Genomic DNA, 15,299 nt, shown 5'->3' with positions numbered 1-15,299 from the left:
TCACCCCCTTGCTGGGACAGCGCTCTTAGTAATCAGACCGCAACGTTAGGTGTGAGTCTCAGGAGGTGGGGCAGGCTTGCGGGCCGCGGGGCTGCCTCGGTGCCCTGTGTCTTATAAGCGTTGCCGGCTGCTGCTGACACAACCTGCCAGGGGGCAGCAGTTGTCCATTGGAGTCGGGAGAGTCCGCACACCTCTGTTGGCCTTAAAAACTGTTCCTTTGAGTTCTCTTCCATCCTCTTCCGTAGCGTTGGCAACAAAACATAAGAAAACCGTCACTTTTGGTAAATAAGATATGAAAAGTATTAATTGGTAATTGGAAAATTTCCAAGTCATTTTGCTTAATTATTATGGAATTAATTCAGATATTCTGTTTTCCAGGACCTTTTTTCTATCAATGCTTATGTTTATGCTCAGAAACCACAACTGGATATTCATAGTTTTGAAGGCACATTTACCAGGGTAAGTTAAGTCTTTTGTTAAACACAAATATATTCACTGATATATTCATTGTGTAAGTTAAAAGTAGCAAACATTTATTTTGAAAAAGTAATTAAATCAATAATCAATTCAAACAAGTTCTGAACTAAAAAGTGAAGACCTAGAGAATGTTTCAAGTTCTTAAATTTTCCTATAGCAAATATTTCTTTGGGGTACATTCAGTACAGTTTTTCTATTTTTAGCATATTTACTCTTTTTTTAAAATTTTTATTTATTTATTTTTGGCTGCGTTGGGTCTTTGTTGCTGTGCGCGGGCTTTCTCTAGTTGCAGTGAGCGGGGACTGCTCTTCGTTGCGGTGTGGCGGCTTCTCCTGTTTCAGAGCGTGAGCTCTAGGCGCGTGGGCTTCAGTAGTTGTGGCACGCGGGCTCAGTAGTTGTGCCTCGTGGGCTCTAGAGCTCAGGCTCAGTAGCTGTGGCGCACGGACTTAGTTGCTCTGCGGCATGTGGGATCTTCCCAGACGGGACCAAACCCGTGTCCCCTGCATTGGCAGGCGGATTCTTAACCACTGCGCCACCAGGGAAGGCCCAGCATATTTATTCTTGATAAGATCCTTTTCCCTTAAAATATTATGAGTCAGTAAAATGAAGTAATTCAGCTATTTCAGTTTTGATTTTGGATAATAGTTAATACATTATGATATACACATCATTTCTTGATTTTTATTAACTGGCTGGATGGATATCTGTATGTGCACATCCATTTCCTTATATATACATGTGTGTTTCATTCTGCATTCTCTTCATTATTATGGCATTTTGGTATAGCCATCTACTTCTCTCTTTTTAGAGCTGATACTTTGTTCTATAAAACCATTAAAGTCAAAGGGAAAACTCAGTATTCCTGGATTATCTATTTCTGAGTTAGGCAGTTATTAGGAAAACTCAGTATTCCTGGATTATCTGTTTCTGAGTTAGGCAGCTTTTCTCTCTTTACCTTGAACGGCTGCCCTGGCTGTAAGCACAGGGTGGTTCCCTGCCGGACAGTTTTCTGTGGAAGAAACAGGGAAGGTGTTGGAGCGCTGTAGCCAAGGACTTGGATAAGCTCCTGTGTTGTGAAGACTGTGATGATGGTGTGGGAGCCACTGGGTGAGAGCTTGATTTGGTTCCTGATATATTTGGAAGTTTATAAATATGTTATCACCATTAGTATAAAACTATATAAAAATAAAAAGGTTAAAGGTGTTTAAAATTTTTATAGCCTTACCATCCTAATATAAAGAGTCATTTTATTCTTTTGACTCTTCCCCTTCAAATTGTTTCCCATGTACGTACATACTGGAATAACATAAGCCTCATTTTTTTCCCCGCTTAAGATATATATTTCCTTAGTATTTTCTATATTGATGCAGCCATATAATTATCAATAGATACTTTTAAGCTAAAACTACTAAATGCAGCAAGTGTAACATATTTTACTTGACAAACTGTAACTCCTAAGGGACTTTGAAATGAAGGCAAGAGTGTGTGTGTGTCTGCGGAAACAGAGAATGGCCGTGTGCTGGCTTCAGAGTATGGAGTAGAGAAACCCCTTTAATCAACGGCTGTCTGTGGAGCTCCTGCATTTCAAGACCCAGTTTAAGTACCATCATTTGGAAGGCTTCCTTGTATTCCCTTTTCTTTGATATTGTTGCACTTCTGCCTGCCTTTATATTTGCCCTTGGGGTTCTATTTTGTCATTGTTCTGTGCTCGTTTAGCTCTCACATGAAACCAGAAACTACTTAGGTGAATGGCTGTCTTACTTCTTATCATAGCTCCAGTTTCTAATACAGGGCTTGGTGTATATTCAGATACCAAATACACATCTGAATGAATTGAAGAACTCTCCTCTTTACAGATGATATAACTAAGGCACAGTTAAAAGAAACACCAGTTTATAATCCTAAAGTGAATTGTTTCTTGAGGAATAGCACCCCACCTGTGTGGACAGGTAGGGTTGCTTCTGTGTTTTAGCTATTGTGAATAATGCTGCTATGAATGTGGGAATACAGATACATCTTTGAGACCTTCCTTTTAGTTCTTTCGAGTATATACCCAGAAGTGGAATTTCTGGATCATATGATAATTCCATTTTCAATTTTTGTGGAACTGCCAAAAGCAGTGGTTATACTGTTTTACATTCTTACCAGCAGTGAACAGAGGGTCCAGTTTCTCCACATCCTCACCAGAACTTGTTGTTTTCTGATTTTCTGATAGTAGCCATGTTACTGGGTTTGAGAAGTTATCTCATTTTGGTTTTGATTTGCACATTACTAGTGATTAGCAATGTTGAGCATCTTTTCATGTTCTTTATGGCCATTTGTGTACCTTCTTTTTTTTTTCGCGGTACGCGGGCCTCTCCCGTTGCGGAGCACAGGCTCCGGACGCGCAGGCTCAGCAGCCATGGCTCACGGGCCCAGCTGCTCTGCGGCATGTGGGACCTTCCCGGACTGGGGCACGAACCTGTGTCCCCTGCATCTGCAGGCAGACTCTCAACCACTGCGCCACCAGGGAAGCCCTGTATACCTTCTTTGGAGAAATGTCTATTCAAGTCCTTTGCCCATTTTCAAATTGGGTTGTTTGGGTTTTTTGTTGAGTTTGAGGAGTTCTCCATATATTCTGGATATTAATTCCTTCTCAGGGACTTGATTTGTACGTATTTTCTTCCATTCTGTGAGTTGCCTTTTAGTCTGTTGATAGTGCCTTTGAAGCACAAAATTCGTTGATCTTCATGAAGTCCAGTTTGTTTATTTTCTCCTTTGTTACTTGTGACTTTGCTGTCATATCCAAAATATCATTGCAAAACCTAATATCATGAAGCTTTTGTCCTATGTTTTCTTCTAAGTGTTTTATAATTGTAAGTCTTGCATTTAGATCTTTGATCCCTTTTGAGTTATTTTTGTATATATTGTTAGGGAAGGGTAACTTCATCCTCTGCATATGGATATCCAGTTTTGTCAGCATCATTTGTTGAAAAGATTGTCCTTTCCCCATTGCGTGGTCTTGGCACCCTTGTCAAAACATTTAACCTTATATGCAAGGGTTTTTTCCTGGGCTCTCCACTTTATTCCCTTGGTCTGTATGTCTGTCTTTAGGCAGCACTATACTGTTTTGATTACTGTAACTTTGTATTACATTTTCAAATCAGGAAGTATGAGCCCTCCAGTTTAGTTTTTCTTTTTCGAGATTGTTTTGAATATTTCAGTTCCCTTGATACTCCATATGAATCTTAGAATGGATTTTTCTATTCCTGAAAAAAATGTCATTGGGATTTTGATAAGGGATTGCATTGAACCTGTAAATCACTTTGGGTAATACTGACATATTAACAATATTCAGTCTTCTCATCCATGCACATGGGATGCATTTCCATTTATTTATGTCTTTTTTACTTTCTTTTGGAAATATTTTGTAGTTTTCATTGTACAAATCTTTCACTTCCTTGGTTAAATTAATTCCTAAATATTTTATTGTTTTTGATGCTATTATAAGTGGAATTGTTTTTGTAATTTTTTTCCTCAGATCATTCATATATAGAAACGCAAGTGATTTTTGCAAGATGAATTTGTATTCTGCTACTTCGCTGAATTCATTTATTAGATCCAACCATTTTTTTGTGAACTCTTTAGGATTTTCTACATATACGATCATAACATCTGCAAGCAGAGATAATTTTACATCTTCCTTTCCAAATTGTGCCTCTTATTTCTCTTTCCTGTACAACTGCTGTGGCTAGAACTTCCAGTATTATATAGTATGTTGAATAGTTGCGGTGAAAGCAGACATTCTGATCTTAGAGGAAAAGGTTTTAGTGTTTCACCATTTGGTATCGTGTACCCAGTGGGTTTTTCATATATGGCTTTTATTATGTGGAGGTAGTTAGTTCCCTTCTATTCCTAGTGTATTGAATGTTTTTTATCATAAAAGGGTGTTGAATTTTGGCAAATGTGTTTTCTGCATCAATTGAGATGATCGTGTGGAGTTTTTCTCTTCATTCTCTTAATGTGATGTATTTTGTTGATTGATATATATGTTGAACCATTGTTGCATTTCAGGAATAAATCTCACTTGGTCACAGAGTTTAATCCTTTTAATATGCTGCTGAATTTGTTTTTTTGGTATTTTGTACAGGATTTTTGCATCATTGTTCATAGAAGATATCGGTCTGCAGTTTACTTTTCTAGTAGTCTCTTAGTCTGGCTTTGATATGAGGGTTGTGCTGGCCTCACAGAGTGAGTTAGGAAGTGTCCTTCCTCTTCAATTTTTTGGAATAATTTGAGAAAGATTAATATTAATTCTTTAAATTTTTGGTAGATTTCACCAGTGAAGTCATCAGGTCTAGGGATTTTCCTTGTCAGGAGATTTTTGAGTATTGATTTAATCTCTACAAGGTATAGGTCTGTTTAGTTTTTTTATTTCTCCATGATTAGTCTTGGTAGATTTTGTGTTTTTTAGGAATTTGTCCATGTCACCTAGGTTATCCTGTTTGTTAGCATATGGTTGTTCATAATACTCTCTTATAATCCTTTTTATTTTTTTAGAATCATAGTAATATCCCTACTTTTATTTCTGATTTTAGTAATTTGAGTCTTCCTTTTTTTCTTAGTCCATCTAGCCAAAGGTTTTTCAATTTTGTTGATCTTTTTGAAGAAGTAACTTTCATATTTATTAATTTTTCCGGTTCTTTATTTTGTTTATCTCTGCTCTGTTCTTTATTTTTACCTTCCTTCTGCTAACTTTGGGTTTAATTTGTTCTTCTTTTTCTAGTTCCTTAAGTTCTAAAGTTAGGTTGTTGATGTAAGATCTTTCCTGTTTTGGAATTCAAACAGTTATAAATTGTTATAAATTATATAACTATATAAGCTAGAAATTTCCCCCTTAGCACCACTTATGCTGCATCCCATGGGTTTTTATAAATTATATTTTCCTTGTCATTTGTCTCTTAAGTATTTTCTAATTTCCCTTTTCATTTTAATTCATTGGTTTTTTTTTTTTAACATCTTTATTGGAGTATAATTGCTTTACAATGGTGTGTTAGTTTCTGCTGTATAACAAAGTGAATCAGCTATACATATACATATATCCCCATATCTCCTCCCTCTTGCATCTCCCTCCCACCCTCCCTATCCCACCCCTCTAGGTGGTCACAAAGCACTGAGCTGATCTCCCTGTGCTATGTGGCTGTTTCCCACTAGCTATCTATTTTACATTTGGTAGTATATATAAGTCCATGCCACTCTCTCACTTCGTCTCAGCTTACCCTTCCCCCTCCCTAATTCATTGTTTTTTAAAAAGAATGTTGTTTGATTTCCACAATTTTGTGAATTTTCTGTTATTAATTTCTAACTATATCTTGTCATGGTTGGAGTAGATATAGATACTTTGTATGATAATCTGTTTTTTAAAATCTATTGAGACTTAATTTGTGGCCTAACATAAGGTGTGTCTTAGAAAATACCCCATATGCACTTGAGAACAATGTGTCTGCTGTTGTTGTGTGGAGTGTTCTATAGATGTCTGTTAGATCTAATTGGCTTATTGTGTTAAGTTCTCTATTTCCTTACTTCAGTCTGGTTGTTCTACCCATAACTGTGAGTGGGATATAAAAGTCTTCAACTATTTCTCCCTTCAGTTCTATCAATTGTTGCTTCATATATTGTCTTTTATTAGGAGCATAATGGTGTATAATTATCATATCTTTTTGCCTTATTGAACATTTAATTAATACAGAATGTCTCTTGTGATCCTTTTTGATTTAACATCTGTTTTTTTCTGACATTAGTATAGCTACCCCTGCTCTCTTTTGCTCACTATTTGCAGGGAATATCTTTTCCCATACTTTAACTTTCAACTTCTTTGTGTCTTTGGATCTAAAGTGAGTCTCTTGTAGATAGCATATAGTTGGATCATTTGTTTTTATCCATTCTGCCAATATCTGTCTTGTGATTGGTGAGTTTAATCCATTTATATTTGAAGTAATTAGTGATAAGGAGCAATTTATTTCTGTCATTGTACTATTTGTTTTCTATATGGCCTATAGTTTTATTGTCTCTCATTTCCTGCATTACTGTCTTGTACTGTGTTTCATTGATTTTTTTTATAGTGAAATGTTTAAATTTCTTTCTCATTTCTTTTGAGTATATTCTGTAGCTGTTTTCTTTTTGGTTACCATGGGGATTACATTTAACACCCTGAAGTTATAACACTCTAATTTGAGTTTGCAACAAGTTAAGTTCAATAACATATTAAAACTCTGCTCCTTTACAGCTCTTTCCTCAGCTCTTTCAGTTGTCATTGTCACAAAATTATATCTTTATATATTGTGTCCTAAAAATATAAACTAATAATTCTTTTACATGCATGAGTGTCTTAAATTATGTAGAAATAAGATTTGGAGTTACAAACCAAAGTTACAATAATACTAGCTTTTAGAATAATAACTTGCTTTTTTTCTCTAAATATATTAGTCTCTTAAATCATGTAGAGAAGAAAGAGTACAGTTACAAACCATTGTTACAGTAATATTTACTTTTGTAATTATTCATCTGCATTGAGATCTTTAATTCTCCATGTGGTTTTGAAGACTGTCTAGTGTCCTTTTATTTCAGTCTTCAGGACTCCCTTGAGCAGCACTTCTTGCCCGGAAGGTCCAGTGGTCACCAGCTCCCCTCAGCTTCTCCCCCGCTCCCCAATTTGGCTAAGCATGCATTTTTAAAAAAATTGTTATTGGAGTATAGTTGATTTACAGTGTTCCTCAGCTTTTGTTTATCTGGGAATGTCTTGATTTCTCCCTCACTTTTGAAGGACAGTTTTGCTGGATATAGGATTCTTGGTTGACAGTTCTTTTTCTTTTAGCACTTTGTCTATACCAGTGCACTGCCTTCTGGCCTCGACAGTTTCTGATGAGAAATCTGCTAATCATTTTATTGAGGATTGCTTGTATGTGATGATTCACTTCTTTCTTGCTATTTAAGATTCTCTCTTTGTCCTTGTCTTTCGAAAGTTTGATTATAATGTGTCTTGGTGTGGGTCTCTTTCAGTTCTTACATAGATTTGACTGAGCTTGAATACTTACATTCATGTCTTTCATTAACTTTGGGGGATTTCAGCCATTATTTCTTCAAATAGTCTCTCTGCCCCTTTATCTCTCTCTTCTTCTTCTTGGATTTCCACAATGTGTATACTGGTTCGTTTTTTTCTGTCCTGCAGATCCCTTAGGCCCTTTCAATTTTCTGCAATCTCTTTTCTTTCTCTTTCTCAGCCTCAGTAATTTCCATTGTCCTACCTTCAGGTTCACTAATTCTTTCTTCTGTCTGCTCAAAACTGCCTTGAATCCCTTTAGTGAATTTTTCATTTTGCTCATCGTACTTTTCAGCTCTTGAATTTCTTTTGGTTTCTGTTTGGGTTTTCTGTTTCTTCATTCACATTTCCGCTTTGTTCATACATTGTTTTCTTGACTCTCTCCACATCTTTATGTCTTTGAACATCTTTAATATTTTTCTTTTAAAATCTTTGTCTAGTATAACTGCCATCAGATCTTTTTCAGGGATAGTTTCTGTTGATTTATATTTTTCCTTTGAAAGGACCATACCTTTCTGTTGGTGTTTATGCCTTGTTATTTTTTTGTTGAACACAGTACATTTGAATATAATAATGTGGTAACTCCAGAAGTCAAAACCAGGGTTTGTTGGGTTTCTGTCATTGCTTTTGTTTATTTTATTTTATTATTTTTGATTGTGGTAGGCTCTCTCTCTGCTGAGGATCAGCCTGAGGTATAAACTGAATGCTTTCTTATGTCTTTTCTGAGCCTTTCCTTGGGCATGTGCCATCATTTTCTGTTTTTTCGTGTATATGCAGTTGTTTTTGAATGTCCTAGTCTTTAATATCTGTCTTCCAAAAGGGGAAAAAGAGAAAAACAAAGGGGGATAAATGGGGCACTCGCGCTTGAAATCCACTTGGTGGGGGAGGGGTTTGCAACAAGGGGGGAGGTGTGGCAACAACAGCCACCAGCCTCTTTGGCTGCATCTCTGCCATCCTAAGCAGCATCAGAGCACAGGTTCCTGATATTGGAGGACAAGGTCCTTTCGGTCCACCCTGGCTGGCTTCTGCAAGCTGCTCTAGAAACACGTGTATGGCCTCCTGCCACGTGGCTGAGGGTGGGACGGGTAGGTGCTACGTGCTAAGACCTGAAAGTCACCACAATTGACTGCAGTAACCATCCAGCGCTTCCCCTGGAACTTGTAAGCCTTCACCAGCTCTGGATTCTAAATTAGTTACATCAGACAGATTCTGTCCCTGTAGTTGTGGCCCAGGTTGGGGGCCATTCCTGGTGCTTCTTGCTCCGCCATCATCCCAGAATCCTCTGTGTAAATTCCTGTCTTTTACCCCTATTTTTCACTGCCTTTTCACTGCTTGTTAGCTGGATCCAGCTGGTGGACTTGTTTTTAACACTATGGATATCTGAAGTACGAGTAATAAAAAAGTTGCTAATTTGCTTTTTTCTTACTTTTCTCTCCTTGAACAGGAAGATAGTGATCCACCCATTCATGAAAGTCTCAGCATAGAAAATACCTTGTGGGCAAGCACTGTTGTTGCATCAGGTGAGAAATGAGCTCTATTTTTAACATGAATTCTCACACATAGGAGACGCTTTGTGTTTTTAAGTGACTCCAAACAAACGTTTGTCAAAGTGCTTTGCACCACAGGGACCTTATTAAACATATACTCCCGTCCAGTGGATGTGGACCAGGCCTTAGAGTCTGCATCTCAGACAAGCCCAGGGCGAGGCTTGCGCTGCTGCTTATCACACTTGGAGGAGCTAGGCTGAAACAGCTAAGGAGCGTGCACCCTTGTGTAGCAAGGCAGGGGGCATTTTGCTAGTTTTGACATCTGTTTCATGGCAAACTTGTCAGTGTGCCTTAAAGACAGGTGGCACAGCAGAACTGGGGAAGCAAACAGTGACTTCAGAGGGCTCTGACCACTTCTCATTCATCTAACAGCTGAGGAGGTCAGTGTGGTCGCTTGTCTGTGGGGGAGAGAAGTATTAGATGAGACAGGGACCTTAGGAGGGAGATTGGGTTGGGCCTTTAGGGGCCACGATGAAGGTTCTTTTAAGTAAAATTGGAGTATGTTGGAATATTTCTAGTGGTTGAACAGGGAGGCCACTTAAATGTACATTTTGTAAAGTAAATTTCTCTGAGAGACATTGAAAATCTAAGTGATTATCACCTCTTCAGAAAATGTGACCTTGTGGATGGTACCAGGAGGTAGCAGCAGGGAGCGTTAAGGGTGCTGGTGGGATAGGATGCGGGGAAGCACTCACGGGAGGAATGTCTGTCTCGGCATCTGTCACCAGTGCTGGCAGCACTCCCCTTAGAGCACAGTCCTCCTTCTGGGGTTGTGTATGGGATCTCCGCTCCAGACCTGGCGCTGGTGATACAGTGTGGGACAGCTTATGGTGAGAAAGAAATGAAGAAAATGAGCCAGAGGGAATTCCCTGGTGGCCTAGTGGTTAGGATTTGACGCTTTCACTGCCAGGGCCCAGGTTCATTCCCTGATCGGGGAACTAAGGCTCTGTAAGCCGCGTGGTGCAGCCGAAAATAAAAAGAAAGAAAAAGAGAGAAGTCATTTGAGCTATGCTAAGTATCTCAGAAAAGTGCAGGGGGCCTTGAAAACAAAGAAGTGAAAACCTTACCTGGTCAGGGTCTGGAAGAGGCTTCCCTGAAGAAGAAACATGTGAACTAGATTTTAAACCACACAGACGTGCCTAGGTGAGGTGGGCACTGGGGATATGTGGCGGCACTGACTTCTCGGCACTGCGTGCAGAGGCCTCGTGCTGAGGGCCACAGCAGGCTGAAGACAGGGTTCCGAGGGCCATGTGCCTGGCACGTGGAGCAGGAGGGGCTCAGATCCATGCAGGGCGCTTCTGCGTTTGTGCTCAAAAGGGGCGTGGATACACAGAAGGGTCAGGGAGCTGCTAGACCAGAGCACATGTCCCCTGTAGAGGACAGGGAATGAACAGTTTGTTTATTTGAATTTTTGAATTTAATTTTATTTATTTTTTATACAGCAGGTTCTTATAAGTTATCTATTTTATACATATTAGTGTGTACATGTCAATCCCAATCTCCCAATTCCGTCCCACCACCGTCCCCCCTGCCACTTCCCCCCTTGGTGTCCATACATTTGTTCTCTACATCTGTGTCTCTATATCTGCCCTGCAAAACCGGTTCATCTGTACCATTTTCTAGGTTCCACATATATGCATTAATATACGATATTTGTTTTTCTCTTTCTGACTTACTTCACTCTGTATGACAGTCACTAGATTCATCCACATCTCTACAAATGACCCAGTTTTGTTCCTTTTTATGGCTGAGTAATATTCCATTGTATATATGTACCACATCTTCTTTATCCATTCATCTGTCGATGGGCATTTAGGTTGCTTCCATGACCTGGCAGTTGAAAACAGTGCTGCAGTGAACATTGGGGTGCATGTGTCTTTTTGATTTGCGGTTTTTTTGGGGGGTAATATGCCCAGTAGTGGCATTGCTGGGTCATATGATAATTCTATTTTTAGTTTTTTAAGGAACCTCCATGCTGTTCTCCATAGTGGCTGTATCAATTTGCATTCCCACCCACAGTGCGAGAGGGTTCCCTTTTCTCCACACCCTCTCCAGCATTTGTTGTTTGTAGATTTTTCTGATGATGCCCATTCTAACTGGTGTGAGGCGATACCTCATTATAGTTTTGATTTGCATTTCTCTAATGATTAGTGCTGTTGAGCAGCTTTTCATGTGCTTCTTGGCCATCTGTATGTCTTCTTTGGAGAAATGTCTATTTAGGTCTTCTGCCCATTGTTTGATTGGGTTGTTTGTTTTGTTAATATTGAGCTGCATGAGCTGTTTATATATTTTGGAGATTAATCCGTTGTCTGTTGATTCGTTTGCAAATGTTTTCTCCCATTCTGAGAGTTGTCTTTTCGTCTTGTTTGTAGTTTCCTTTCCTTTGCAAAAGGTTTTAAGTTTCATTAGGTCCCATTTGTTTATTTTTGTTTTTATTTCCATTACTCTGGGAGGTGGATCAAAAATGATCTTGCTGTGATTTATGTCAAAGAGTGTTCTTCCTATATTTTCCTCTAAGAGTTTTATAGTGTCTGATCTTGCATTTAGGTCTCTAATCCATTCTGAGTTTATTTTTGTGTATGGTGTTAGGGAGTGTTCTAATTTCATTCTTTTCCATGTAGCTGTCCAGTTTTCCCAGCACCACTTATTGAAGAGACTGTCTTTTCTCCATTGTATATCCTTGCCTCCTTTGTCATAGATTAGTTGACCATAGGTGCATGGGTTTATCTCTGGGCTTTCTGTCCTGTTCCATTGATCTACATTTCTGTTTTTGTGCCAGTACAATATTGTCTTGATTACTGTAGGTTTGTAGTATAGTCTGAAGCCAGCGAGTCTGATTCCTCCAGCTCCGTTTTTTTTCCCTCAAGACTGCTTTGGCTATTCGGGGTCTTTTGTGTCTCCATACGACTTTTAAGGGTTTTTTATTCTAGTTCTGTAAAAAAATGCCACTGGTAGTTTGTTAGGGATTGCATTGACTCTGTAGATTGCTTTGGGTAATACAGTCATTTTCACAATATTGATTCTTCCAATCCAAGAACATGGTATATCAGTTTGTGTCATCTTTGATTTCTTTCATCAGTGTCTTATAGTTTCTGAGTACAGCTCTTTTACCTCCTTAGGTAGGTTTATTCCTAGATATTTTATTATTTTTGTTTCAGTGGTGAATGGGATTGTTTCCTTCATTTCTCTTTGTGACATTTTGTTGCTAGTATATAAGAATGCAAGAGATTTCTGTGCATTAATTTTGTATCCTGCAACTTTACCAGATTCATTGATTAGCTCTAGTAGGTTTCTGGTGGCATCTTTAGGATTCTCTATGTATAGTATCATGTCATCTGCAAACAGTGACAGTTTTACTTTTTCTTTTCCAATTTGTGTTCCTTTTATTTCTTTTTCTTCTCTGATTGCTGTGGTTAGGACTTCCAAAACTATATTGAATAATAGTGGTAAGAGTGGACATCCTTGTCTTGTTCCTGATCTTAGAGGGAATGCTTTCAGTTTTTCACCATTGAGAATGATGTTTGCTGTGAGTTTGTTGTATATGGTCTTTATTAGGTTGAGGTAGGTTCCCTCTATGCCCACTTTCTGGAGAATTTTTATCATAAATGGGTGTTGAATTTTGTCAAAAGCTTTCTATGCATCTGTTGAGATGATCATATGGTTTTTCTTCTTCTGTTTGTTAATACGGTGTATCACATTGATTGATTTGCGTATATTGAAGAATCCTTGCATCCCTGGGATAAATCCCACTTGATCATGGTGTATGGTCCTTTTAATGTGTTGTTGGATTCTGTTTGCTAGTACTTTGTTGAGGATTTTTGCATCTATATTCATCAGTGATTTTGGTGTATAATTTTCTTTTTTTGTAGCATCTTTGTCTGGTTTTGGTATCAGGGTGATGGTGGCCTCATAGAATGAGTTTGGGAATGTTCCTTCCTCTGCAATTTTGTGGAAGAGTTTGAGAAGGATGGGTGTTAGCGCTTCTCTAAATGTTTGATAGATTTCACCTGTCAAGCCATCTGGTCCTGGACTTTTGTTTGTTGGAAGATTTTAAATCACAGTTTCAATTTCATTCCTTGTGATTGGTCTGTTCATACTTTCTATTCCTTCCTGGTTCAGTCTTGGAAGTCTTGGACAAATTTCTAAGAATTTGTCCATTTCTTCCAGGTTGTCCATTTTATTGGCACAGAGTTGCTTGTAGTAGTCTCTTATAATGTTTTGTATTTCCGTGGTGTCCATTGTAACTTCTCCTTTTCCATTTCTAATTTTATTTTATTTTATTAATTAATTAATTAATTTATTTATTTTTGGCTGTGTTGGGTCTTCGTTTCTGTGGGAGGGCTTTCTCTAGTTGCGGCAGGTGGAGGCCACTCTTCATCGCGGTGCACGGGCCTCTCACTATCGCGGCCTCTCTTGTTGCGGAGCACAGGCTCCAGACGCGCAGGCTCAGCAGTTGTGGCTCACAGGCCTAGTTGCTCCATGGTATGTGGGATCTTCCCAGACCAGGGCTGAAACCTGTGTCCTCTGCATTGGCAGGCAGACTCTCAACCACTGCACCACCAGGGAAGCCCCTCTAATTTTATTGATTTGAGTCCTCTCTTTTTCTTGATGAGTCTGGCTAAAGGTTTATCAATTTTGTTTATCTTCTCAAAGAACCAACTTTTAGTTTGATTGATCTTTGCTATTGTTTTCTTTGTTTCTATTTCATTTATTTCTGCTCTGATATTTATGATTTCTTTCCTTCTACTAACTTTGGGTTTTGTTTGTTCTTCTTTCTCTAGCTCCTTTAGGTGTAAGTTTAGATTGTTTATTTGAGATTTTTCTTGTTTCTTGAGATAGGCTTGTATCGGTATAAACTTCCCTCTTAGAACTGCTTTTGCGGCATCCCATAGGCTTTGGATCATTGTATTTTCACTGTCATTTGTCTCTAGGTATTTTTTGATTTCCTCTTTGATTTCTTCAGTGATCTTTTCGTTATTTAGTAACGTGTTGTTTAGCCTCCACGTGCTTGTGTTTTTTACCCTGTAACTTATTTCTAATCTCATAGTGTTGTGGTAGGAAAAGATGCTTGACATGATTTCACTTTTCTTAAATTTACCGAGGCTTGATTTGTGACCCAAGATGTGATCTATCCTAGAGAGTGTTCTGTGTGCACTTGAGAAAAAAGTGTAATCTGCTTTTTTTGGATGGAATGTCCTTTAAATATCAATTAAATCTATCTGGTCTACTGTGTCATTTAAAGCTTGTGTTTCCTTATTCATTTTCTGGCTGGATGATCTGTCCATTGGTGTTACTGAGCTGTTAATGTCCCCCACTATTGTGTTACTGTCGATTTCCTCTTTTACAGCTGTTAGCAGTTGCCGTATGTATTGAGGTGCTCCTATATTGGGTACATATATATTTATGATTGTTATATCTTCTTCTTGGATTGATCCCTTGATCATTATGTAGTGTCCTTCCTTGTCTCTTGTAACATTCTTTATTTTAAAGTCTATTTGATCTGATATGAGTATTGCTACTCCAGCTTTCTTTTGATTTCCATTTGCATGGAATATCTTTTTCCATCCCCTCACTTTCAGTCTGTATGTGTCCCTAGGTCTGAAGTGGGTCTCTTGCAGACAGCATATAGATGGGTCGTGTTTTTGTATCCATTCAGCGAGCCTGTGTCTTTTGGTTGGAGCATTTAATCCATTCACGTTTAAGGTAATTGTCGATACGTATGTTCCTATTACCATTTTCTTAATTGTTATGGGTTTGTTTTTGTAGGTCCTTTTCTTCTCTTGTGTTTCCCACTTAGAGAAGTTCCTTTAGCGTTTGTTGTAGAGCTGGTTTGGTGGTGCTGAATTCTCTTAGCTTTTGCTTGTCTGTAAAGCTTTTGATTTCTCCATCGAATCTGAATGAGATCCTTGCTGGGTCGAGTAATCTTGGTTGCAGGTTCTTCCCTTTCATCACTTTAAATATCGTGTGCCACTCCCTTCTGGCTTGTAGAGTTTCTGCTGAGAAATCAGCTGTTAACCTTATGGGAGTTCCCTCGTATGTTATTTGTCATTTTTCCCTTGTTGCTTTCAATAATTTTTCTTTGTCTTTAATTTTTGTCAGTTTGATTATTATGTGTCTTGGCGTGTTTCTCCTTGGGTTTATCCTGCCTGGGACTCTCTGTGCCTCCTAGACTTGGGTGGCTACTTCCTTTCCCATGT

General features: G+C 38.5%; 1 protein-coding gene across 8 annotated transcripts in view; it reads left to right on the top strand.

The window, feature by feature from the left end:
* The window catches only part of ATP9B (ATPase phospholipid transporting 9B (putative)), a 217,153-nt gene that overhangs the window by 86,205 nt on the left and 115,649 nt on the right, over positions 1-15,299 (top strand). For 7 of the 8 annotated variants that reach the window (XM_032654355.1, XM_032654351.1, XM_032654354.1 and 4 more), the window contains 2 exons: positions 379-459; positions 9,000-9,075. In XM_032654355.1, coding sequence (XP_032510246.1) covers positions 379-459; positions 9,000-9,075 — 157 coding nt within the window. The remainder of the gene's footprint in view (positions 1-378; positions 460-8,999; positions 9,076-15,299) is intronic. The other variant, XM_032654352.1, reaches the window with a different exon arrangement.

Source organism: Phocoena sinus, chromosome 14 (genome assembly GCF_008692025.1).
Source record: "Phocoena sinus isolate mPhoSin1 chromosome 14, mPhoSin1.pri, whole genome shotgun sequence".
Lineage (NCBI taxonomy): Eukaryota > Metazoa > Chordata > Mammalia > Artiodactyla > Phocoenidae > Phocoena > Phocoena sinus.
This window is presented reverse-complemented; position numbering and strand designations above follow the sequence as displayed.